Here is a 24,899-nt window from a genome sequence, read left to right as displayed (position 1 = left end):
ATAGAAAATATGAAAGTTTTACAAAACAGTACTTGCACTTTAATGCTTCCTATTTTCTTCCTTTCCTCCTTTAGTACAACACGCTAGTCTCGGCTCACCAAACTCATCTTACAACCCCATTAAGTGGCTAGAACTCCCATTCTGAAAAATCCTGCCACGGTGAAGAGTCCCGGGCCTGGGGAGCACAGCTCAGGATGAAGCACTGGCAGTGGCAAATATCAGGCCCCAAAACACACACACAGAAAGTTTCTTACGGTAAGAATTCAGGATTTGATTAGGTTGCTGAAAGATTTTCAGGAAGGTCTAATGTGACCCGATGTTACTGAGATGCTCCTGGCAGGAGCACACACAGCTGCCCGAGGGAGGGGCAGAGATGTCAGAAGGAGCTGGAGGTCCAGGACACGAGGGACTCAGTGCACACAGAAAGGGGCGGGGACTGGGGAGAGAGACAGAGGAAGAGTCTAGAAGGAAACCACATGGGGGGGGAGAAGACACATATTTTGCCTGACTGCTTTCTCTTTTTGAGGGGAGGTGGCAGGAAGTAGAGGAGGCAGGGCACGGACAGCTTGGCGAGCTCAGACCACACATGCTGGAGTCCCGGCCCCTGTGCTCACACAGACAGAAGAGGGTGGCAGCGGACACAGGGCCATGACCTAGGGGCGGACCCTCAGCTTCTCCCACCTCACTCAGTTCTCACAATCCTAAGAGGAGGCCATTGACGCCCCAGCATTACAGAGAAGAAAAGACAAAGAGGTTCTTGGCCAAGGTAGCTCCAACAGAGAGAAAAAATGTTCAGAAGGCAGGTAGAAATACAGAGCCAGAGCCTGGGAGAGGCCCCACCCACACAGGCAAACTGGAGGACTTGTAACACCTAGCTTGTGGACCCAGACCTGGGCCGTAACCTCGGGAGGAGGAAACCCCCAGGGAAGGCTGCTGGGCCAGAGACAAGTAAAAGGGGCTTAGAGATGAACAGTTACAACACCAAGGACCACAAAATGCTTACAAACTAGACACCCTCTCCTTTCTTCCCTCATTTCAATGAACTACTAAGCTTCCACAAACATAAATATGGGGCCATGTCAGCAACTGGTGACTTTCCCTATAAGTGATCTACACACTTGTACATAATCTGCACATTTATGGCTGTCAAGGATACACGAGAGCAGGCACGCAAATGACCGCAGATGAAATTCTCTAAAACCTGCTTTGAAATAAAGCAGGTCCACGAGACTCAAAACAACCTTGGCAGTGGTCCACTAGGGCCGCGAGAGTCTTCAGTCTTATCTTGGGGTCGTACGTCCAAACCAGGAGGCGCCGGAGCGTCAAGCTACTCTCAAGGCCCAAGTTCACCCCCTGATCATCCTCTAACTGTAGCTGAAAAACAACAAAGACGTAACATGTAAACACGAGTCACCAAATATGTCCACCATTTCTTAATCCACGGAAGTCAGCATGGGGAGCGGATTATTCTCATAAAACGAAGCGACAGGTCCCCTCAGAGAACAATAGTTTCTTCAAGCCACTAGTCATCGGTTGAAATGGTAGATCACTTCTCAGCCTCTTGGCTAAGATCAAGTGAAATGGTAGACAGAATTCTGAAAATCAGCATTAATTGCCTCTCGAATACACTGAAACTCCATGGGTATCGAGACCTCACGAACAGCATTAGCAAACGTTTTTATCTTTTAAAAGTAATTACAAAGAAACTTAAAAGCTCTATATAGTTGCAATTTTGTATGATGGCAAATCATGAAGAAATTAAAATACAAGCAAAGCATTACCTGGGAATGTAAGACAGACAGCAATCGGTAGTATTCCTTCAGTTCCTGATGCAAGGCCGCGCAAAAGCTCTGCGTGGGAAAAAGCAGGCGTCGTGAACACACAGCACAGCCCTCACGCGCCAGCGCATCTGATCGCCACAGGCTCAGCGCTGGACCATGACTGGTACGTTCTGCTGGTTTAAGTTCTGCTTCTGCCAGGGGCCTGCCGGCAGCTTTACCCACCAGCATGGCCATAGTTCATCCCACGAGGGGGGTGTTCTCCCCCAGCACGAGCTTTGCAGTTGGAAAATCAGATTACAGCTAAACGTATATTCACTTTGACAATAATCTTTTAATATTATATCCCCTCTAAATCTTTACAGTTAAAATGTCATTTTCTCGGGGGCACCTGAGGGGTTCGTCGGACTCTTGATTTCAGCTCAGCTCAGGTCATGATCTCAAGGTTTCTGAGTTCAAGCCCCGAGTAGGGCTCTGTATTGACTGTGCAGGGCCTGCTTGGGATTCTTTCTCTCCCTCACTCTCTGCATTCACACTCTTTCTCTCAGAAATAAATAGAACATTTTTAAAAATGTAATTTTCTGTTTTTAATTAGAATTTAAAAACTGGCAACTCCATGCCAGTTTCTCCCAGTTTTTCAGTGTTGTTTGTACCGCTCATTTTCCACACCCATATTATTAAAAACTTCTTTGTATTTCTAGGATCTTAAATACAGAAAAGGTGAGGGGCGCCTGGGTGGCTCAACCGGTTGAGCAACCGACCTCAACTCAGGTCATGATCTCTCAGTTCCTGAGTTCAAGTCCTGCGTCGGGCTCTGTGCTGACAGCTCAGAGCCTGGAGCCTGTTTCCGACTCCGTGTCTCCCTCGCTCTCTGCCCCTCCCCCGCTCACACTCTGTTTCTCTCTCAAATAAATTTTTTTTTTAAATACTAAAAAGACGTCAAACCAGAATCTGTAAGAAAGACCATCACACAGTCCTGTGACAAAAACTTTCTAGAATGGACCCTAGAATGTAAACCCAGGGACCTCAGTGGAAAGAACCTGCAAAGGATAAAACCTCTTCTCTTTAAATATCAGGCTCCACACTGTTCTGAGTATCTTAAAGTGATACACCGTCAGTCATCTGCAGGTTTATTTTAATGCATTTATGTATTCTGTGCTCACACTCCACCAACAGCTACCGTGAACCATGTGTGGTACTGGGTTATCTCTGTCAATACTCACCGTGGTCTCTATTTTCTCGAGTGGACCAGGATGGCTCCAGTGTTGCAGTATCAAAACGTCCTTACTTAAAAAGAACCCTCTTTTCAAGAATTACTTTCATAGTAAGATTTTAGGTAGACTAAGCACTCCCCAAAATGAAGACATCCTAAATGGTGTGGTAACAACAAACATACCTGACCCACAAGTCCAAACGAACGGTCTAGACTCCTCTGGTCAGTGTATTTTCTGATTTTGTTATGCAACCATCCCAACTCAGCAAGTCTGACTGTCGTATCCCTCAAAGATTTACTTAGGTTTGCCTAAAAAGTAAATATAGCAAGAGTTAAAAATTAACAGTAGAATTTCAATTGCTTTTCTAAACCATTTGCACTTTTAGTATCCTAATGCTTAGGCCGCAACACATGGCACTTACAAGTAACGAATGCACCACCACCAAGACAGAACAATGAGAGTCTGGGAAACGAGGGCGGCAGGTGCCAGCAAGGAAGGGAAGTAGAACCTCTCTCCGCAAGTGTAAGGCTCAAGCAGCATCACCCCGAGATGTAGCTGGCCAGCTCCCCAGCACGGCAGGGGCCCTGTGACGTCAGCCACGTCCTAGAACGGCCGGGACTTGCAAAAGACCACGACATCAACACGAAAGGGCCGTGGGGAAGGAGGTTCCAGAAGGGGAAAGCAGGCAAGTGGAGGCACCTTATCAGGAATGGTGTCCCAACGGCAGAGATGCCGAGTGGTACCCGCCCCTCGGGTGCCTCAACACCACCATCACCAAGAGCAGGAGTCAGCTCGTGGGTGGCTGCATCCGTGAACACGAGAAGACACAGAAGGAGAAGCAAGCAAGGTCTCAGCAAAAGCACCAGAGCCACAAGCCCGCGGGGAGGCAGACCCGTGTGCCCAACCGGCACACCGGCTCTGGGGGTCCAGTACCCCAAGTGCACCTGTCGCCCCTACAGGTTAACAGCTCCCGGCCGGCTGTACCGACACCCGTCTTTCCTGCCTGAACACCTCACACCTCACACGGGGGGCCGGTAACTGTACCTTCGCCTCCACTTTGTAGCGGTTCTCCACGCTGTCCATCTTGACGTGCTTGCCATCTATGCCCTGGAAGACGTACACAATGTCCCGCACGAGGGCCGCCTCCGTAACTTCCCCAGCACCTGAAACATGGGTTTTGTAAGAGGAATTACTGAACAACACATTTTAAGATGGAATCTATTTTATACCACACCTAGTTTTACATTACGTGTTTCAACCAGGAGAAAATTTTAAAATTAAAAAAAATGAGCTTAAGATGGAAAAAGTATGAAGTCCTAAAAACCAAGAGTTTTCTCAAAAAGATATGGAGATCATAGAATTTGTTATACAAAAAGTCTTTAGAAATTTTTAAAAAAAGCAGGGGTGCCTGGGTGGCTCAGTTGGTTAAGTGTCCAACTCTTGATCTCCGTTCCAGTCTTGACCTCACAGTCATGAGTTCAAGCCTCGCACTGGGCTCCGCATTGTGGCGTGAAGCCGATTTCACAACCAATCACAAAGGGATGGGTAATTATTTCATAGACGGCGTTTGTGAAAATTTATTCCACGGCATGAGTATGAACTTGGTTCCATACCCAATCACATAAAAAGAAGCGAATACGATAGAAAAGTTATGATTTCCATAAACTTTGGAACAAAAGCTAAGTCAGAATTTAGGTGTTACTCAACGACAAAGAGGCAATGCTCAGAAACCCAAGACATCGGTGGGAGGAAAAATGTAATGAGTACACAGTCAGGGCCCAGCACTCCCAGAACCAGGGTAGTGAGTCAGAAGGTAAGGACAGGTACGTACTTCAGTTGTGGGGATAATATTACATAAATATCAACGCCACCAAACTACAGGCAAAGTTGTTCAAATGTTATCTACCTGTCGTTACTGACTACTTTGTCTGCCTTTTCCATCAGTTACTAAGAGAGAGAAATTGAAATATCCAACTGTAATTGTGGGTCTGTTTTCTTTGTAGGTCTGTTGGTTTTCCACTGTGCATCTGAAGCTGTTGGTAGGTGAATACACATTTAGGAGCATTATTCCTTCCTGAAGAACTGACCCTTTCCCTGTTAGGAAACATCCCTCTGCCCTGATGACACTCCTACGGCGTCTACTCTGACAGTGAGGGAGCAGCCTGTCTTCCATGGTTAAATACAAGATGCGTGTTTCCATCCATTTACTGCCAAACTATTTGTGTCTCTATATTTGGAATATATCTCTTTCAAGCAGTACATAATGGTCTAAATGTAATTTTTTAAAAACTAAATGAATTGTCTAATCTATACACATTTAATGTGACTACAGACGTGTTTGATTTAAACTCCCTGCATTGCAGTATGTTTCCTATTTATTGCCTGTTCTTTCTTCCTTTGCACCTCCTCTCCTGCTCTTTGGGACTGATCAAGTACACTGTGAAGTCCTTTTATCTGTGAGCTGTGTGTGCCACGCAGGCTTGAAGGCCCTGGTAGGGGCCAGGAGTCACAGCAAACAAGGAGGAGCAGTGAGGGGCACTCTCGCTGTCTGGAAGCCAGCCGCCCAGTCACAGTGTCGTCCCCCGTCCCCCCCCCCCCCCCAGCTGTCAGGGTTACATGACGGACCCAGGTAGGAAGTGTGGCTGCACGGGCCGGGCTGTGCACTCTGGGCTGTGTTCCCAGGTCCACACAAGACGCACCTGGTCCTCACATTCTGCACAAGAACAGAGAGCAGCGGGGGGAACAGGCAGGAGGGTGGCAGGAGGGATTATAGAATCTGCGGATTATGAGCCAACAACGAAGCCCATTCCTCTATTCTCGGAAGCATTCCAAACACTGCTATTTGAAGGGCTCTTGGGAAAGAAATGCAAACTTTCTTTTACGATCTAGCAGAGCTCTGAAACTCTCAGCGAGGTGTCTGTTTAACCATCAAATAAATCTTCAGTGCGTTTCTCCAATGTCCCAGGCACTGCCCGACTTGCTGAGGCATCACGGACCATACTTAGGACTCTGTAGTTCTCATCATGAGAACAAGCCGGCCCTCAATGGTTGTAAGCAGGGCCTCGACAGTGTTTTCAAACACGGGAAGCACAAAATCTAGATTGCAAAGAAAACCCATGTTAGGATCTATCCTTACTCACCACTGGCATCCCCTTCCCTCCTTGGTCTTGTCACGTTGCGAGAAACAGTGTTTGGGAGACCTTTTGAGGTAGTGGTTTGTGAAGAAGGCTGGTTTGCAGTTAAAGTCCATGCAAGACGTGACCCCAACTGCTGCCGAAGACAGTCTCCAACTCCAGGAGTGTGATGAGGCTGTCTAAAAGAAGGAGAGAGCATTTCCTACCTCCAAACACGCAGACCATTCATTTGAAACACAACACACTGCTGGAAATGTTCCTAAAATTCCTATATTGAGTTACATGCTAGAAATCTGAGCTAGACGCATGACATCGCCCTACCAGAATCCATCCACCGGCCAGTCCAAGGCCTCTTTGGGATGTTTAGGCTGCCATTCAGGCTCTCACTGGCACCTCCCACATATTTCTCAGCCTAAAGACCAAAATCTACTTGACTTTTCTTCACAAGCACATAACATACATGACCCATCTAAAACCAATGAAATTCACGACTAATTTTAACTTTGAACTTGAACTTAACACCTTTCATTCACTCAGCACTTGCAGGGCACAGCAATTTAAACTCTGGAGGACCATCCTTCTATATCCTCGCTTGTCTCCCAGCCTTCACGGTGTTCGACACGAAAAGAAGTATCATAATTTGCAAATTAATTTCAAACATACACAAACATCAAGTCCAAGGCAAGAGTAAAAAGGTCAAGACGGCCTGTGACAACTTCGAGAACGTGTCAGAGCTGGTCTCTGAACAGCTGACTTCTCAGGACGTGTGTTTTGACAAGTGTAATGAAATGTCATTTCCCGGGAACCCAACACAAAAATGAAAATCTCAACAGCACTACTGCTCCTAAGGGGCAGAACTCAGATTCAGTACCAGAGCAATACTGCTGGGCCCATCTGCAACCACTAATGAAGTGACACAGGAAAGAAGACCCCAAAAACAGCCCTCCCTCTTCTCTATTTTCATGGGGAAAAAGTCATCAACAACACTTGTTAAACTAGGACTTTCAATACAGTTCTAAATTTCAGAGAAAAATTCTAAGGGACCATTTCAGTTCAAAGTCCTCTATACAGTGCTTTGTTTTTGCTGTTTTCTTCAAATTGTAAGGTAAAAATGACAGTCTATTTAGTTTACTCTTTTAGCCAGAATACAAGTCAGAGATTAAATCTGTAGAATATGTTGCACTGTCTTTCCAGAACACCACATTCCACTTACAACGCACGTGTGGTGCACTTGAACACGAGTGTACTTATGTCACACGATTAGTATTATGCTCACGTGGAACACACATGACTGTAAATCTCTTTAGTCACTGTTCTGGAAAAGTACCCACTTTGTAACAGTCTGCTCTAATGTGATTTCCAGGATCGAGCCATGTGTAGAAATATACAAAAAGATAAAGAAAAGCAAATTTCCAAGTCCACTACTGTATTAGCCACTGCTTTTCTCTCAACCACAAACTCTGCATCTCCTGGAAAAGGGAGAGCTGATGGCATGTTGAACATGCGCTCCCAGAGCCCCTCCTCTTAATCCGTGAGTGCCACAATTCTCAGTTTGAAGATAACAGCACTTGAGGACGAGACAACTTTATTTTAGTTTACTTATTTTTTAAATAATTTAATAAAGAAAATAGCATAGACCAGTAAAGCAGACAATATTCACTGAGAGATAAAAATGGGAACACCACAAGGAAAATGTCAGTCAGTTACCAAATGAAAGGCCCGTCCTATTACGCTTCTGAACGGGGGCCTTCACTAATATGCACTTGCATTAACAGGGAAAGGTTTGGCCAAAAATCATTACAGTCAACCATGACTAGAAGTGGGAAGAATTCCCATGTGAAACAAGAGTTTTGGGGAAGAATAAAATCCTAGGAGAAAGCATATCAGACACAGTGCCTGGAACATTTCTGGCACATAGAGGCCCTAAAGATAGTTTCAGTGAACACACAAAATGCCTTCCTACAAACCTGAGGATTCTGCTATTTCTACTGCTGATAAGCAGCCTATGCCCGCGAGCCCGACTCACCCCGGCAGGAGAGACTGTGGCGGTGGGGTCGGGCCATTCAGGGCGTACACGCCAATACTGCTGATGCCGCTGCTCCCCACGCTGCCCGAGCTCTGTGCCGACTGTGTGCCGCGGTCCTGGTAGTTCAGCGGGAGCGTCTGCGGCCTGGCGTAGTAGTAGGGAGTCGAGTGCGCATCTCTCGGCAACGCTTGAGCAAATAACGCAGCATAACTGGAGACCTGAAAAGAATAGAGAGATATGAAATCACAGAACACTTCCTAAATCAACAGAGATGATTTATACGCAAGTTTTAGTTCTTTCTGTAATTGATTTGGTACTGTTCTTAAAAAATTTATTTTGCGAGAGTGAGCGAGAGAGCATGAGAGGGCGGGAGAGACTCCCAAGCAGGCTCCGTACTGTCAGTGCAAAGGACGCAGGGTTCGAACTCACGAACCGTGAGATCATGACCTGAGACGAGATCAGGAGTCGGATGCCTAACCGACTGAGCCCCCCGGCATCCCTGGGACACTGTTGTATTTGAGGTAATAACAACCCTGGAAAACACCTTAAGGAAAAGCAGTGCACTGACGAAAGAAAGAGAGAGAGAGAGAGAGAGAGAGAGAGAGAGAGAGAGAGAAAGAAAGAAAGAAAGAAAGAAAGAAAAAAGAAAGAAAGAAAGAAAGAAAGAAGAAAGAAAGAAAGAAAGAAAGAAAGAAAGAAAGAAAGAAAGAAAGAAAGAAAGGAAGAAAGAAAGAAAACAAAATCAACCAGACAAGTTACTATTTTCTTAAGTACAGAAGCCAATTCCTGTCACGATTGGGCATGGCTGTGCCGACAAGACAGAAGCTGCTTCGCGAAGGGCGCTGGCTGTGAGGACAGCCTCTCTCTCACCTTGTTTGGCTGCTTGCGTGGATCCTCACTAAGGCTGAGCAAGAGGTAGAGAATTGACCATTTATTTTTCAAAACTCCCTGTTTAAAAAGAAAACATTAACAGAATAACTTTGTACTGCTCTCCAGTTTCATGTAACTTTCTCCTCAATTATCCTTATTTCCAAAACGGAAATGTATTTTAAAAGCCACATGGTAGCACTGGGTGTTGTATGTAAGTGATGTGTCACTCAACTCTACTCCTGAAATCATCATTACACCATACGTTAACTAACATGGATGTAAATTAAAAACATAGTAAGATAAAATAAAATAAAAATTAAATGTAGAACTGTACTTGGTACACAGAAGTTAATCAAAACCAAAAAAATAAATACATTCACACGGTAACAGCATATCTAAATTTGTTCATTTTTCAGGTATTGCAAACAGTGCCACCCATTACAAAGCTACAAACCCTATTCTCAAGAGGTCATTACCCTTGGATCATTTCACCCGCTGAAAACTAACTCCAAAGTCCCCAATGAGAACATGTTTTTAAACTACCCTATTCCTGAATAATAGCATTTCCCCTTAAAATAATTCTTAGAATAACCAACTTCCTAAACATGGTCGTTTTAAGACAAATGCCATCATAAAATAGGTGAACGCTTTTTTCCCCTTTTACCAAAGTCCCGTGTAGGCCATAGAGGATTAAAGAAAGAAAAAAAAGAGAAATTGTAAAGCACACGATGTAAGTCGGCATGCTGCACACCTAACTCGAGGTTCCAAAGTAAGAGTGGTCGACAAGAAACCCCAGTTTTCTGGGTAATTAGCACACGGATTGAATGGACTGTCTACTGCTCCGCCCTGACTCACAGCCCTGACAACAGCCCACCCTCCAGTCACGTGCAAACTCGAGTTTGCAGAGCGTTTCTACTCTCTTCTCACAGCCTTACCTCTGGGACGCACACGCTAGAATACAAAAATAACTTTATTTACAAAACACATTATGGGATGGCTGCTTACTTTACACAAGGTCCTCATTATAGAGAATATTCCTTGAAAGTTTCTTTAAAGAAAAAGTTTATCTCAGGTATTTAAATTATGGTCTAACTTTAAAAATCTGAATTACACACAATTTTCCAGAAATGATAAACTGCCCAGCTAGCACAACACGGGGAACAAAGAGACCCCAACAAACAGACAGCAAACAGACAAATGAGCAAACACACTTTGGTAGGTACGGGACATTTCAGAGAGAGGAGGGTCACTCAAGTGGCCCAGGCTGATGAAAGGACCCCCAGAGAGGATGGGGTCTTCGAGAAGGGTGGGCGGAGCACACGCACAGGAAGGGGCAGGCACGGAAGGAAATGTATTTTAGGGAATGAAGACAGGTACACCTGGCCACAGCCACGCATGAGACGGAACGGAAAACGGAATGAAGCATCAGGTCAGAGGGGTCTCACGTGCGGGACCAGAAAGACTGACCACAGGGAGCCCCTGAAGGTGTGACTGCACCTGCGGCCAGGCCCAGGAGGCTGGACTGCAGAGGACACAAAAGGAGACGCAGTCATTCGGGAGGAAAGGGCCAAGGGCCAGCTGGCATTTGGTGACTGGGGACCCACCCAGGGAACCTTCACAGTCCCCTGTGAGCAGGTCCCGGGCTCCCAGGGCTAGGTGACCCCTCGGGTGCAGCACCGAGGGCCGAAGCCCATCCTCCGGCCTCCCGTCTCCCTGAAGGGTTGGAGGCAGATGAGCTCCCGTTGCTGCCGTGGAAAGGAGGGCCCCGTGGGATGGACGCCCTCCCACATGCCTCCTCCTGCACCCTCACCACCACTCTGGGACGTGGGCAGAAGCAAAGGTGAGCACCTAACTCCCCTACCAAAATCACCAAGCCGTGCACTGGGAGGCCAACCGCAGGGCGCCGGACTCCAGATGGCACAGGAGAGAGGCATGCTTGAGAGAACAATTAATAAGGCTTGGGGACAGAGCGAATTTGGGGAGAGTGGTGGAGTCAACGTGACATTCGGGTTTCCAGCTTTTGGCACTTGAACAATGTCATCATTCACCAGAAAATGGGGAAGGGCAGGGGTGTGCGTGGGTGCATGTGAACGGATGCCTGGAGTATGGAAAAAGACAAAAAATGCTACTTTCAGTTCTGAGAATGTCAAGCTGCAAGGCCTTGTGGGAGTTTCCTGAGGGGCATGTGCGTAGAGATGCCCAGAAGGCATCAGGAAGGCAACGGGAGGTCCCTCTGGGCAGCGAGTTCTGGGTTAGAGCCTCAGTTCTTGCTTTAGAAAAATAAGGACAATTTATGGGGTGGAGAGCAGAGAAAATTCCAAATCCAAACAAAACCATACACCAAAAACAATCAGCAAATGGCATTTTTAAAGGAGGAGGCAGTATTCTTTTACCATAAGAACAGGTATGTAAACACGCAGGCTGGGCCTGGAGAGCGTCTGACAGAGGGACTGCGCAGAGGCGTGGACGGACCAGGGAAACAGGACGGCACAACGCCGGCAGGGACCACGGCCAGGATGGAGGCCTGAGGGACCAGGGAGGAGATGGGCCACCAGAGCGAATGAGCCGGGGGTGCAGGGCGCGGGCAGAGGAACGGTCCGCGGGGCCCAGCGGCACAGCAGAGCCACTGCCAAGCCACTGCCTGTCAGGAGGAGGGCGGCTTGGCCTCACTCCCCTCCCGCCCCATCAGTTCTGAGTGAAGACACCCCGAAGCAGGGCAGAGAAGGGACAAGGGAGCCCCAGGGGGGCCATCCCGAGCCCAAAGCAGGGCAGGGAAGGGTGGAGAAAGAGATCTGCTGGGGCAAGCGGGCTGAACGACTCCAGCATCACAGACGTTTCAATGCTTCTAAACCACTTCAGACCCCATTATTTTAGATTTTGAAATCTAAGGACCTTGATTCAGACTCAAGACTTTAAATGTACGCACGTATCGAATTCTAAATGTCAGAATGCACGCCAGGGCACTGTAAGATCTGGAGGAACACCCACACAAGTGGGTCTGTGAAGCAGTTAGACACCTAGCTTCTTCCAGCGTCCATACCCCGCCCGCCAAGGTTCACCTCCTCCAAGACCCTCACCGCTGCCCACGCCACCCCCTCATGCCTGCCCTTCTCCCGGCGCCCTCCACAAGGCACGGGCTGCCCTCCCCCAGACAGCCATCCTCCTCTGTCCACAGCTCCGTCAACCACACTGAAGACTGCAGCCCAGGACCACTGGGACCCCTTCCCCGACCACTCCACACTGCACCACAGGCCTCCATCACCTCCCCGATCCTGCCCAGACCTCACCTGCAGCCCCCCGCCACACCTCGCACGGCATGCACTGCTGAGAAGGGTACCCAGTGAGGAGAGAGGACAGAACAGGGAAACCAAGAACTGGATGTTTTAGCACAAAGATGGGCCGGCTGTTCATCTGCACGTATGTTCCTCATCTGGTTAATTACTAGCGCTGTACTATCGTGTCCTCACATTGTTCATCCCGTGTCAGCCACCGGCCGAACCACGCGCTGCTTCTGGGGGCGAGAGCCCTAGGAAGCCAGCTCTGCTTCACCACACTGCTCAGGAATAAGCACTCAGTGTTCCAAACAAAGTTTTGGAAAACAACCATTTTAAGTTAGAAAGGAGGAGAAAAACTTGGAAGAGTTAAGAGTTTAATCACTAGCAGCCTTAGGCACAACTCGGGGATTTTGATCGCTGTACCGCGAACTCAGTACTGGATGAGCAAAGCACGGAACTTGGGATTTCACGTTCTTCTCTGCGGCAGGAGGGAGACAGATGGACCAAGCTCTCACCCTGTAATTCAGTGAATTTATTGGTGTCCTGAAGGGCAGCGTCTTCTCCAAAAATAACAGGTCAGAAAAACACGTGTGGCCAAGTCATCAACAATCAATCACAAAATGTTCAAAATCAGAACTGTTTTAGGTCATTCACTACAATAGCACAAATTAGGGCCTGAGGAATAATAACGGAGAAGTCGAGCTGTCACCTTACATGCAGCCGAGTCGAGGTTTCTACCAGCTTCCTACCGCATGCGCAGCCTTCCGTCACACGAACTGAGGGCTACCTCATTCTGGTTGCTTTCCCAATGTAGCTTCCTCCACCTTCATAAGCAATTTCCCATTAAATCCAGCTCAAACCTACTTTTAATCTCGAAAATCTCTTCAAAAGCAAACACAATCTACAATGAAGATCCACTACTCAGCACAGAAAGGTTTAATGTGATCCCACAAAAAAAAGTCCCCACATCCCCAAACCAGCCCGACAGCCTCACGGGTAGTGGAGTGCACGCTACCTGTGAGTGAAGCTTTCTGTGGAGCTCTGAAAACAACGCAGCGTCCGCTTCTCTTCTCTGCCGAATAACTGAAAAGTTAGAAAAGAAAGCGACATGTTAGTCACCTACACCAAAACTCCTTCTAGGACACTATTTCACCCACGGTCACAGGTAGCTGAAGTCTGAAAAGAATCCTGAGCTTAAGAATCAGAATAATGAGTGACATTTCGGCTCCATGAATTTGGTCAATTCCTTTGATCTGACATTTGCAAAATGCTGACAGTATTAGACTGGAATCAGAGTCTATGAGAAAGTTAGCTGAAGTAACAGAAACGATGGGACCTTTTAGATTCTACCCACCAATATGAACAGGCAATCCAGTGGGGCAAGCTACCACCAGGTTAACTAGTCGATGGCTACTGGAAGGGCAGATGTAAAGTAAAAATACCTTGGGAATGGTAAATTCAAAGGGCAATAACCAACAAGCCTATCATTCATGATAGCTTGACCTAAAACCACACATTCTAAGCATTTCTGTTAACACGCACAGCAATATTAGTAAATGTCTTCAGACGCCTGCAGCTACACTCACTAGTTCCCCGGAAGCCACAGTAATGCCCGCAAAGCCCATGCTCCAATCGGTTGCACAAAGGACGAGACTCCACATTGGACCTGGGCCCCAAAGGAGAGGGCCACACTCGCCCACACCCACAACCCTGCACATACCATGTACACACAAGTGCCCCTCACAGGAACCCCATACCTGCCCCATACCTGCCACAGCAGAAAAGGCACCACTTTCGAAATCTAGCTAACAGTTTCTCCAGTCTCCAGGGAATCACCCAGCAAGACTCGTTTCTTAAAATCCCAACAGCCAAGTTCATTTAACTCTAAATTTTTTTTTTTTCAACGTTTATTTATTTTTGGGACAGAGAGAGACAGAGCATGAACGGGGGAGGGGCAGAGAGAGGGAGACACAGAATCGGAAACAGGCTCCAGGCTCTGAGCCATCAGCCCAGAGCCCGACACGGGGCTCGAACTCACGGACCGCGAGATCGTGACCTGGCTGAAGTCGGACGCCTAACCGACTGCGCCACCCAGGCGCCCCAAGTTCACTTAACTCTAAACTGGTTTGCAGAAAGACAGTGACTGGTGTGATGGCCAATACTTTTTCACATGTATCACCAGGAAAGGGTCCTGGTATTCACGTTCTGCTCTTGTGAACCACACACCAGAGGTTACATCATCCCGTTCACATGTCAGGTCTGCCTGTGCACAAAGGTAAGGCTTTCTTTAACATGTATGTCCTGTTTACTGGGCGCCTGGGGGGCACAGTCAGCTGAGCATCCAACTCGACTTGGGCTCAAGTCATGATCCCAGGGTTGTGAGATTGAGCCTCGTGTCAGGCTCTGCACTGGCAGTGTGGAGCCTATGTGAGACTCTCTCGCCCTCTCTCTCTGACCCTTCTCCCCCCACGCCGAGTAGGTGCATGCACTCCCTAAAATAAATTTTAAAAAAAATTTTAATTTTTAATGTGTTGTTACAAAATGCATTAAACTAAACAAATGCAATTAACATTTAATAATATAATTTACTCCCTTTAAAAACATATAAAAATACTCCAAATAAATACAGTCATTAAATTAAGCAAGAGATGCTCTGGGGCACCTGGGTGGCTCAATCAGATGAGCATCTGACTCTTGACTTTGGCTCAGGTCATGATCCCAGGGTTGTGGGCTCGAGCCCTGCATTGGACTCCATGCTGAGCATGAGGCCTGCTTAGGATTCTCTCCCTCTGCCCACCTCCCCCCAACTCGTGAGTGCTAACTAGCGCTCCCTCTCTCTCTCTCTCTCTCTCAAATTAAAAACAACAACAGCAAAAAATTAAGAGAGGTTCTTTCTACAGAATGACAGAATGAGATCAATACTAATGCACAGATACAAAATAACCGTGGGACAATGAAACAGTAAATAATACAAATAAAAATAAACAGAATATTTACCCCCAAAAATGTTTTACCTAATAGATTGCAAAACAAATCTTTAGTTACAAGGTACCCCACTGACCAACATGAAACATTAAAAAACAAATAGGTGTTAAATTTTGTCACACATGAGAAGTTTTACAATTTGTTGCAATATAATACATACTACCGTTTTATATTCTAAGGGGCCCTATAAAATAGAAAATTATTTTGTGTTGTTCAAGAGGCCAGAACTACCCCAACTCAGCATATCTACCAAAAACTGTAATCAAATTTCAAAAGTGCTAAAATGTAAACACTGTATCTAAGAATTAACCAAATACGAAGTACAAGAACTCGGTGGTGACCATTACATGAAAAGACCATCAGAAACGCTCTCCCCACAGCGGGGCCGCCCCGGACCCGGGGCCCAGGGAGGGTGACGCTCTCCCCACAGCAGGCCCAGAGAGGGTGATGCTGTCCCCACGGTGGGGCCGCCCCACAGCAGGGTCCAGGGACGGTGTCCGAGAGGAGTGGCGGGCACTCGGTGGTAAGAGGCAGAGAGGGGCAGGGAGGCGCACTGTGGCAAGATACAGGTCTTCCTTCAAAAACACAGAGGATACACCAGAAAAAAACAAACTGTGACGGATACAGCTTTTTTCTTCAAGAAAGTCCAAGATTTCCTTGCCGTATCCACTCCAACAACGTCACTGCCAGTTCCGTAACTCTCAGCCTAGACAAACTTTATTTTTAACTACTACACAGGTAATGTGCTCACCAGGTGGCTTCGAAACGTCAAGCTGCAAAGGGAAGGTTCTGTGAACACAGATCTAACAGCTGGGGTGGTCGCTCATCTACAGTCTGACATATAAGAACGATTTGAGATGTAATTAATAGTCATCAGGGTTCAGAAAGAGTACAGCATTCTTACGTTTAGTTTTATTTACTGAATAAAAATAAGTTTTTAGAGGTTAATAGCGGGATAAATACTCCAGCCCCTACGTTAAATAACACATCACGCTGTATAACACCAGGGGCTGAGTTACCTCAGTGGACGGGCACTTCACCCCTGACTGCTCACGGGGCCCAAGCGTGCCGGGGCGAGGACCACAAGGTCCAAGCACTCGCGCATCAGGACCGCCTCCCGTCCAGCTCGGTTACGCACCGTGCAGCAGGACGTCACAGACCACCGGCCAAACCCAGTGAACCAAGCACCAGCTGAGGGTGGCAAACCGTGCCGTGAAGAATGGAAATTCTAGACGGCGTCACCACCAGTTTGCCAGCACAGTCGAAGTGCAAAGCCCATTGCGTCTGGGCGGTGGACAGCCAGGCCTCAGCAGGGAGAACGCGCTGACAGGGCCTGCTTTCCTGGCGCGGAGCCCAGAGAACTGTGAGGGGCTGGGAACTGGTCTCTGGAGAAAAACAACCCTCCAACCAGCACAAGAGAAATATTCGCACGTGGGCACCTGTGCTCCAAGCCTCCCTCCCTCACACAGTCCCGCAGGGCAGAGGGCAGCAAAGCCCCACCTCACACAGAGCACACACCAGCACCCCGGTGCGAGTAAATGAGAGCTTTCTTGTCCAAGGTAATGACGTTTAAGAAAGCTTTCAGTATCAGCCCAGAATGAAAATGTTCACAAAGACCATTCTAAGGTATTAGAGGTTTGTATACTGACAATCCCCAGAAGCCATACTGACCTCTTCACTGCCAACGCAGTGTTCTAGGACATGTGGTCAAAGGTGCATAATATTAAATACTGCAAATCAAAAGATATACAGGAAAATACATGAAGCCCTTTTATCTTCCTCACACTCTCAAATTATTCAGTTCTATAGTATTTAAAACAATCCTCAGGGAGCCTGGGTGGCTCAGTCGGTTAAGTGTCCGACTTCGGCTCAGGTCATGATCTCACGGTTCGTGGGTTCAAGCCCCACGTCGGGCTCTATGCTGACAGCTCAGAGCCTGGAGCCTGCTTTGGATGCTGCGTCTCCCTCTCTCAGCCTCTCCCTTGCTTGCTTTCTGTCTCTCTCTCTCAAAAATAAACATTGCACTATGTTCTGATAAAAATCAGAATGAAGTTGTGCATATTGTTAACACATGTTTTTACATATATGTGATAGTACTTATAATCACACCGTGCTTGGGGACCACACATACACATGCACAGAGATACATACGCATATGCATGTATACAAGTTTCAGAATCCAACACCTGGTAGTGCTGAAGAAAAATACGTACGTTCTTTCTTGATTTTTTCGGCTACGAGAAATTCATCTCTTTCGACGGTTGGGGCAAAGTTGCTGCCAATAACCCGCACTGCGTACTGGAACTGCTGGGCTACGTCAGCTGAAAGGTAAGTAAGAAGATGCAAATTATTGCCAATCAGGCTAAGCTCTGACCAGCTCACGCTTCCAGCCAGAGACAGCGGGCCGGGCACATAGATCTCCCTCCCAGCTTCCCAAGGTCTTAACTGAGAGAACAGAGAAGCTATTCAGAAACCAAAGCAAATGAATGAATAAATGAATATAACGAGAGTTCCAAGAAACAAGAAAGGGAGACAGCAACAGGCCAGGAAGGCTGAAGAATCCCAATGAGCTGGACCGATGATCACAAAAACGGGGCAGGGAGAGTCACAGCCGGAACACAGCCCGTGAGAAGTAGCCCATTCGCGAGAACGTCCGAGAAGCTCCAAGGCTGAGGTCAACAAACACAGAAAACCAAAGTGGGCAGCTAACTTAATAGACAGTGTGCACCTCAGGCACCGATGACGGCTTAACCACGGATGTCTGCCTCTACTTCCTTCAACAACCCCACTAAACTGACAAAGAATTTTGTGGTTTGCTTGCTTAACAAAAGCAGAAACCCACAAGGGCAAAGAAGACAAGGTAGAAACTGCACCGAACAGAAGTCAGCCAATGTGAGAAGCAGCAAAGCAAACGGACGGGCGGAAGCAGGTTGAGAACAGTGAGATGGGCTGTTCCAGGTCTGACTGGAGGGGCAGCAGGGGGTGGAGGGGGCAGAGCCACCAGTCCCAGCAAGAAACACAGCTCCCTCTGCAGAAGCCCAGGGAGGCTCCGAGGGCAGGGGGCCCCACTCCTCGGAAGGTGTGAAGGAACTGGGGCAGAAGAGGACTAGCAGAAGGTCTGGCTGGACCACAGGCCCCCGGGGCCTCTCCCCCTTCTGTCCCCCACACAACCACTGACCGCCTCACCGGGCAACTCGCACAGGGCCTGCTGGAAAGGCGCACGAAGGAAAGCAGCAGACTGGCTGGTGCCTGGGCAGCTCGGTCGGTTAAGCATCTTGACTCTTGATTTCAGTTCAGGTCATGATCTCTCAGTTCATGAGTTTGAGACCTGCACTGGGCTCTACACTGGGACTCTCTCTCTCTCTCTGCCCCTCCCCTGCTAGCGTGTGCGCTCATGTGCTTTCTCTCTCTCTCTCAAAAGAAATAAATACACTTAAAAAACAAAAAGTAGCAGACTGAACTTAAGGATGCCATCCCTCCTTCCCAGACACGGGGAGTCACAATTCCTATACAAGGAACACTAGCAAACCCAACACCCCCTACCTTCCCACTGATGCACAACCACCCAGCAGGGCACACCCCAACCTACTCCAGGCAACACCATTAACATCTTAGAGTCGTGAGTTCAAGCTCTGCATTGGGCTCTGCACTCGGTGTGAAGCCTACTTAGAAAGAAAAAAAAAAAAAAAGAAAGCAACTTAAATGTGAGGGGAAAAAATGGTTTCTTTTGTAAACTCAAAAAAGAAGCTCACCGTATACCATACAACACATGCAAAAATTAACTTGACTACATCACAGTAAGAGTAAAACATAAGTAAAACATAACACTCTTAGAGGAAAAAAACCAACAGGAGAGAACTCTAACTCAGACAGAGTTCTTACGTAATATACCAAAATTCTGACCCATTAAAAAATGTGTTAAACGTGGGGCCCTGGCTGGCTCCATCAGTGGAGTGTGTGACTCTTGATTTCTGGGTTGTGAGTTCGAGTCCCACACTGGGTATAGAGATTACTTAAAAATAAAATCTTTTTTGGGGTGCTGGGTGGCTCAGTCAGTTAAGCGTCTGACTTCGAACTCAGGTCATGATCTCATGATTTGTGGGTTCAAGCCCCATATCACGTTCTGTGCTGACAGCTCAGAGCCTGGGGCCTGCTTAGGATTATGTGTCTCCCTCTCTCTACCCCTCCCTCACTCATGGTCTGTCTCTCTGTCTCTCTCAAAAATAAATAAACAGTAAAAAAAAAATGTTTAATACAATAAATAAAATCTTTTTTAAAAAAAATGTGATAAACGGGACTTCATCCAAGATTAAACTTCTGCTCTGCAAAGGACACTGTTAAGAGAATGAAAATACTGAGGAAATATTTGCAAAACACAACAAAGGACCTGAATCCAAATTATAGGGAGAGAGGTCTGAAAACTCAATAAGGAGGGGGGCAGGGAATACCCAATAAAAAACATAGCGTAAAAATGTTAAACAGACAATCAGCACGAAGGTGAACGGCACAGAAATAGATGACGTTAGTCATCAGGGAAACTCAAGTTAAGACCACGATAAGACACCCTTATTCATCTATCCCAACTGCTGAATGAAACAGACCACCAGCACCCAGGCCAGGCGTCCCGTACACTGGCCGGGGACAGGGGTGGGGGGGGGGGGGGGGGGTGCGGTGCATGAAGCTGGCACAGGCACTCTGGAAACATTCTGGCAGTTTCTTTAAAAGCTAAGCATACACTTTTCATGTGACCTAGCAATCCCACTTGTATCTATTCCAGAGAAGTGAAACTTAGGGTGACACAAACCTCTGTACATGAATGTTTGCAGCCGCGTTCCCTAGGACTCCCCGTGACCGCCAGAGCCCAGGACCCGTGCAGACACCCCCGCTATGTGCAGGGACAAGTAAGCCACAGGGTGTCCGTGCAGTGGAACGCAGCTCTGCAGTGAAATGGAGTCACCTACTAACACACGCGGCACCACTAGTGAATCACAGAAGCATCAGCAAAATGAAAGCGGCCAGTCTCCAGAGCACACACGGTATGATTCATCTACACGATATCCTGAAAAAGGCAACACAGAACAATCTAGAACGGAGGACGGCTGCCAGAGGCAAAATAGCAACACAGAGGAAGCAGTTGTGAAATGTTTTTAAAACTATTAAATATTTAAAAACTAGGCCCGATACCAGATGGAGCTAGTCAGGGGTCAATAAACAGAACACAACAAACACACGTTAGAATTCACGAGGAAGAATGGCACTTTTCCCATAATTAGTCCTCAAATTGATGGAGCGCCAAGTGTTAATCCGTATAAACTTTGAGTCCCACACCTAGACAAAGTTTCAGAGCACGACAGCAAAATTTACATAGAGCGGAATTTCAGAACATAAAAGACAAAGAGAAGATCCTATGAGCTGCCAGATGGAGCTTCAAAGGAGTAAGAATCAGTTTAACGGCAGATTCTCATCAGTGAAGGAATGAACACCTTCCAAGTGGACGGAAGGAAAATCACTTCAAACTTTCTGTATCTGATTGATGAGTTAGGAGATGAGGCTCTTAAGCACTTATCCAGGCCAGCAAATGCTGTCGAATCCATTTCTCACGGTGCGTCCCCACACGCCCATTCCACGGCTCTATCCACCTGCAGTAGGTGTCCTAGGTAGCCGGCCACCCTGTGTCTACTCTTGTCCCTTAGAGCAAATTATCCACATGGCGGTCAGAGCGATCTTTTTAGAACATAAATAAAGTCATCGCTCTGCCTGACCCTCCCGTCAGGCCCAGAATCAAATCCAAACTCATGAGGACAGCCTGCCCGACCTGGTCCCTGGTCCCCGGCCACGCCCCAGCACCACGTCCTGCCTCTCCCCTCCCAGCTGCACTGGCCACACGCCAGCCGACCTCCGTGGTCTGGCCAACCCTGCCAACCCTTGAGCATACCACCCCACCCCCGGCTTGTGGCCCGGACCCTGACACTCTTCTCCCACATCCTCCCAGGCCTCACCCCATCACTTCCCCCGGTTCTCTGTGGAATTGTCACCCCTTCAGACCGCCCTCCTCTCCCAAGCACACCCAAACACGCACGCAGGAGAGAGACTACAGAGTCTTCCCTGAACACCACCACATCAGCACGGCATGTGTTCGGGACTTGGTGAGTGCGGACAAAGCAGGGCAGGGAAACAGCAAAGAGAAGTAATCTGAAGGGTTTTTGTGGAGTCCCAGGATCAGGGAGTAGTTTTAATTGTCTTCTTTATACTTTTCCACACCTTTAACATTTTCTAAGGGGTAAGCATTAATTTTAATACGTTAAAAGTGGCACTGAAAATTTCTCACCTGCAAGGGTGCCTGTAAAACTGTTCTAGTTGAGAAAATGTTTTTAGATTACCATGATCCTGAGTTCTACAAAAAAAAAAAAATACTTCATTAACATACTCAAGTACCTGAGACAAACATCTCCACTCCAAAAGTTTCATGAACTTTCCACTTTTCCAACGAAAATTCAAAACTCAACACCAGAAATCCTCTCCTCTCCCATCTCCACGCCCTGCACCTGTGCCAAGTGTAGCATTTCACTGCCACCTCACCAACCACCTTCAACTTCCCTACCTGCTGACCAGACCAGTGTGCAGTCTCTCTTTCCCGCTGACAGAAAATATCTGAAAGTTCCATCTGTATTTTTAGGTGAAATCTATCTAAGTTTCAAAGGTAGACGCACAGAATACAGGCTATTAACTTCACAGTGACAATCATTCCTTGTTTGGTGAACCTAACCATCAAACAATATCCACTACAGATTTCCAGTTTAACACTCCCACAACATTATTCCATTTCTAAGGTAAAAACTAAGTTCAATCAGTAATTCAAAGAAAACTCCTAAGCGCCAAACACCACGGGCCCTAAGACGGGACAGAAAATAGTGGTTCACCAGGCAGCTGAGTGACAACACGAAACATGAGGCAAGTAACTCCACAGGCAATCCGTCTGCGATAAGAGCTCCTAAGAAAATGAGCGAGACGCTGTGCCGGCCAACAGGGAGGACCTCACAACGTGGGCTGGTCAGGGAAGGCCTCTCTGAGGAAGCAGCCCTCTGACATGTAGGAACCCACCACGAGAAAGGACACGAGGAGATTCAAGGGCTACTGTGTCCACGGTCCCTCAAAGGATGCCAGTGTCGCTAGTTCCAAAATCCAAGCCGTGTTCCGTCCGGAGTCCCAGGGGAGGAGGTCCAGGCTGAAGCTCTTTGATGACTGGCTAGGTCCAAGATGAAAAATTAGAGTATTGCATTGTTTTCACCAGCAAACACCAAAGGAATGTGCTACGTCCTCACGTCCAATCCGCTCTGGGTATCAGGAGCCAAGGCAGGAAGGCAGTGTTCCTCTGCCCAGCCCCTGAGAGTATCCCCCTGAGAAGGAGGCACCAGTGAATTCAAGGACACACTGCCCAAGCAGCCGCTGTACCCAGGCACACTCTCCAAACAAGCCGTGCAGAGAACACACAGGTGAGGACAGAGGCGAGAGGCCGTTCCACAGGCCGGGCAGGCGCTCAGGTTCCTGCAACTCAGCACAGAGATGGAAGGTGCCAGATTCCACACAGAAGAGCAGGAAGGAATTAATTCAAGACATCAGGTTCTGGAACCAGAGATGTGGGTTCCAATCCTGGCCCTGCAATTCGCCAGCTTGGTGACGGTGAGCAAACTACTTTATCTCTCCGTGTGCATGTCCTCATCTACAAAACGAGGTTAGTGAGAAGTATTCCAACCATCCAGCAACACTGGGAGTTAAATACACCAACTCACAGTGTATGCAGAGTGTGGCAGAGAGTAAGTTGTTGAAAAACGTTAGGTATTTTTATTAGTATTAATCTGAAAATGTCATTTCAATGCATGATCTGTCTGCCATAGCCATTAAAACCACAACTCAAAGCACCCGGCTTTTAACTTTTCAGCAAGATAATGTGGCCTTCATCCTGTAGATTACACGTAGGAAACAAACTCTCTTCACCTGGCGTGATCAGATGTCCCCTCTAGAAAGGACCCGTGGCTGCAGCACAGAAGAGGTTCGCGTTCAGGACAAGGGAGACAGCGGGACCACATGGCCTCGATGCCAACGTGAAGGCTCCAAAGAGCACTCCAATGTGGGCCCAAGAGTTTGTAAGTGACAGTTACCTTCTAGACCCCGAAAGGGTTCCACAAGCACTCAGGTAGAAAATGAACATAAAGATGCACAGACATAAGTGAATCCAAAGCCTGCGGCTGCGTGATCTCCTAGGATTCGGAAAGTGAGCGGGGTGGAGGTGCGCGGTTTGGAAGCGATGCACACACGACACTGCTGTCCTATGGGACAGGACGGCACGTCGGCCAACACAGAGCAAGCATGTAAACCTGTAATTCTTTGCCCCTCCAGACACAGGCCACAGGCCACAGGCCACAGGGACTCTGCTCTTGAGACACCATGCTCCCACACGGACCTACAGAGTCACACTATCTGGAGACGGTGCCCACGACATCAATTCCGAGGAGGTATCACATGGAGAGATGCACGGCGACAAGGTGTGAAGGCTTAGCTACCGTAAAAGGCCCCCCCTTCGACCACTGCCACACCACCAGTCCCGCCACAGCAACCCTGGTACCAGGTTCTCGTGTGGCCACGCTCCACACGCAGCTCCCACGGAATGCAAGGCTATGCTCCAAAACAGAAACAAGACATGCTGCTCTAGACTTGGGGCTCTCAGACTTTTCAGTCTCAGAGCCCCCTTCCATGCTGATGATTGAGGATCCCTAAGAGGATTTACTTATTCGTGTAGGTTATATCAATATTTACTGGATTGGGAATTTAAACCGAGATCATTTTTAAATTTTAGATCATTTTAAAATAACAGTAAGCCCACTAAGCACAACTTTCCAATGAAGCCTAAAACACTGGAATTTCTATGTCAGTAGACATTTAGTGCACATTTCAACATACACTTAATGTAACTTTTAACATATATTTAATATACATTGATTTTCCCAAGTATATAATCAAGGAAGACCATAATTTATTCATCTGGAACTTCATCAAGGGCTCTTCACCACTTCGGAAAATCATGACACCAACAGCAATACCGCGTGAGGCCCACAAGTCACCAGGACGGCACCCCGTCCGCCTGCGCCATGGCTCGGAGCACACTCACAGCACTGTCACAGCAGAAGATAGTCATCTCACCTCAGTGCACAGTGTACTGGAGCCACCCCTGAGCATTTGTGTTCAAATACTCACCTAATAAAACCCACTGTGCTTGTTATCTTCTAGTTAGGAAAAGGATTACAAAGTATGAAAAGGAAGGTTGCTTCTGAAACATCCAGAACACACTGGCTGGCAGTATGTGTGTGTTTCAAGCAAACTCGAAGGCTGGAAAAGGTGAGAAATAATGATTATATTAACTTTATAAACATATCAGGCACCAGGGGGCGCCTGGGTGGCTCAGTCAGTTAAGCATCTAACTTGGGCTCAGGTCATGATCTCGCAGTTTGTGAGTTCCAGCCCCGCGTAGGGCTCTGTGCTGACAGCTCAGAGCCTGGAGCCTGCTTCAGATTCTGTGTGTGTGTGTGTGTGTGTGTGTGTGTGTGTGTGTGTGTGTGTGT

The 24,899-nt window shown here is 47.6% G+C and overlaps 1 protein-coding gene across 4 annotated transcripts in view; it reads right to left on the bottom strand.

Annotated features, from left to right (window-relative positions):
- The window catches only part of TUBGCP3 (tubulin gamma complex component 3), a 71,877-nt gene that overhangs the window by 44,607 nt on the left and 2,371 nt on the right, over window positions 1-24,899 (bottom strand). For 2 of the 4 annotated variants that reach the window (XM_040487055.1, XM_040487057.1), the window contains exons 2-10: window positions 17,496-17,603; window positions 13,313-13,380; window positions 9,023-9,100; window positions 8,153-8,370; window positions 6,133-6,305; window positions 4,037-4,155; window positions 3,175-3,300; window positions 1,782-1,850; window positions 1,242-1,374 (exon numbers count right to left, since the gene is read on the bottom strand). In XM_040487055.1, the coding sequence (XP_040342989.1) occupies window positions 1,242-1,374; window positions 1,782-1,850; window positions 3,175-3,300; window positions 4,037-4,155; window positions 6,133-6,305; window positions 8,153-8,370; window positions 9,023-9,100; window positions 13,313-13,380; window positions 17,496-17,603 (1,092 nt within the window). The remainder of the gene's footprint in view (window positions 1-1,241; window positions 1,375-1,781; window positions 1,851-3,174; window positions 3,301-4,036; window positions 4,156-6,132; window positions 6,306-8,152; window positions 8,371-9,022; window positions 9,101-13,312; window positions 13,381-17,495; window positions 17,604-24,899) is intronic. The other 2 variants (XM_040487058.1, XM_040487056.1) reach the window with 2 other exon arrangements.

This window comes from Herpailurus yagouaroundi, unplaced genomic scaffold (assembly GCF_014898765.1).
Source record: "Herpailurus yagouaroundi ecotype Mexico unplaced genomic scaffold, PumYag 164, whole genome shotgun sequence".
In the NCBI taxonomy this organism is placed as follows: Eukaryota; Metazoa; Chordata; class Mammalia; order Carnivora; family Felidae; genus Herpailurus; species Herpailurus yagouaroundi.
The sequence above is the reverse complement of the archived record's forward strand: the minus strand, read 5'-3'. Positions and strand labels throughout refer to the sequence as shown.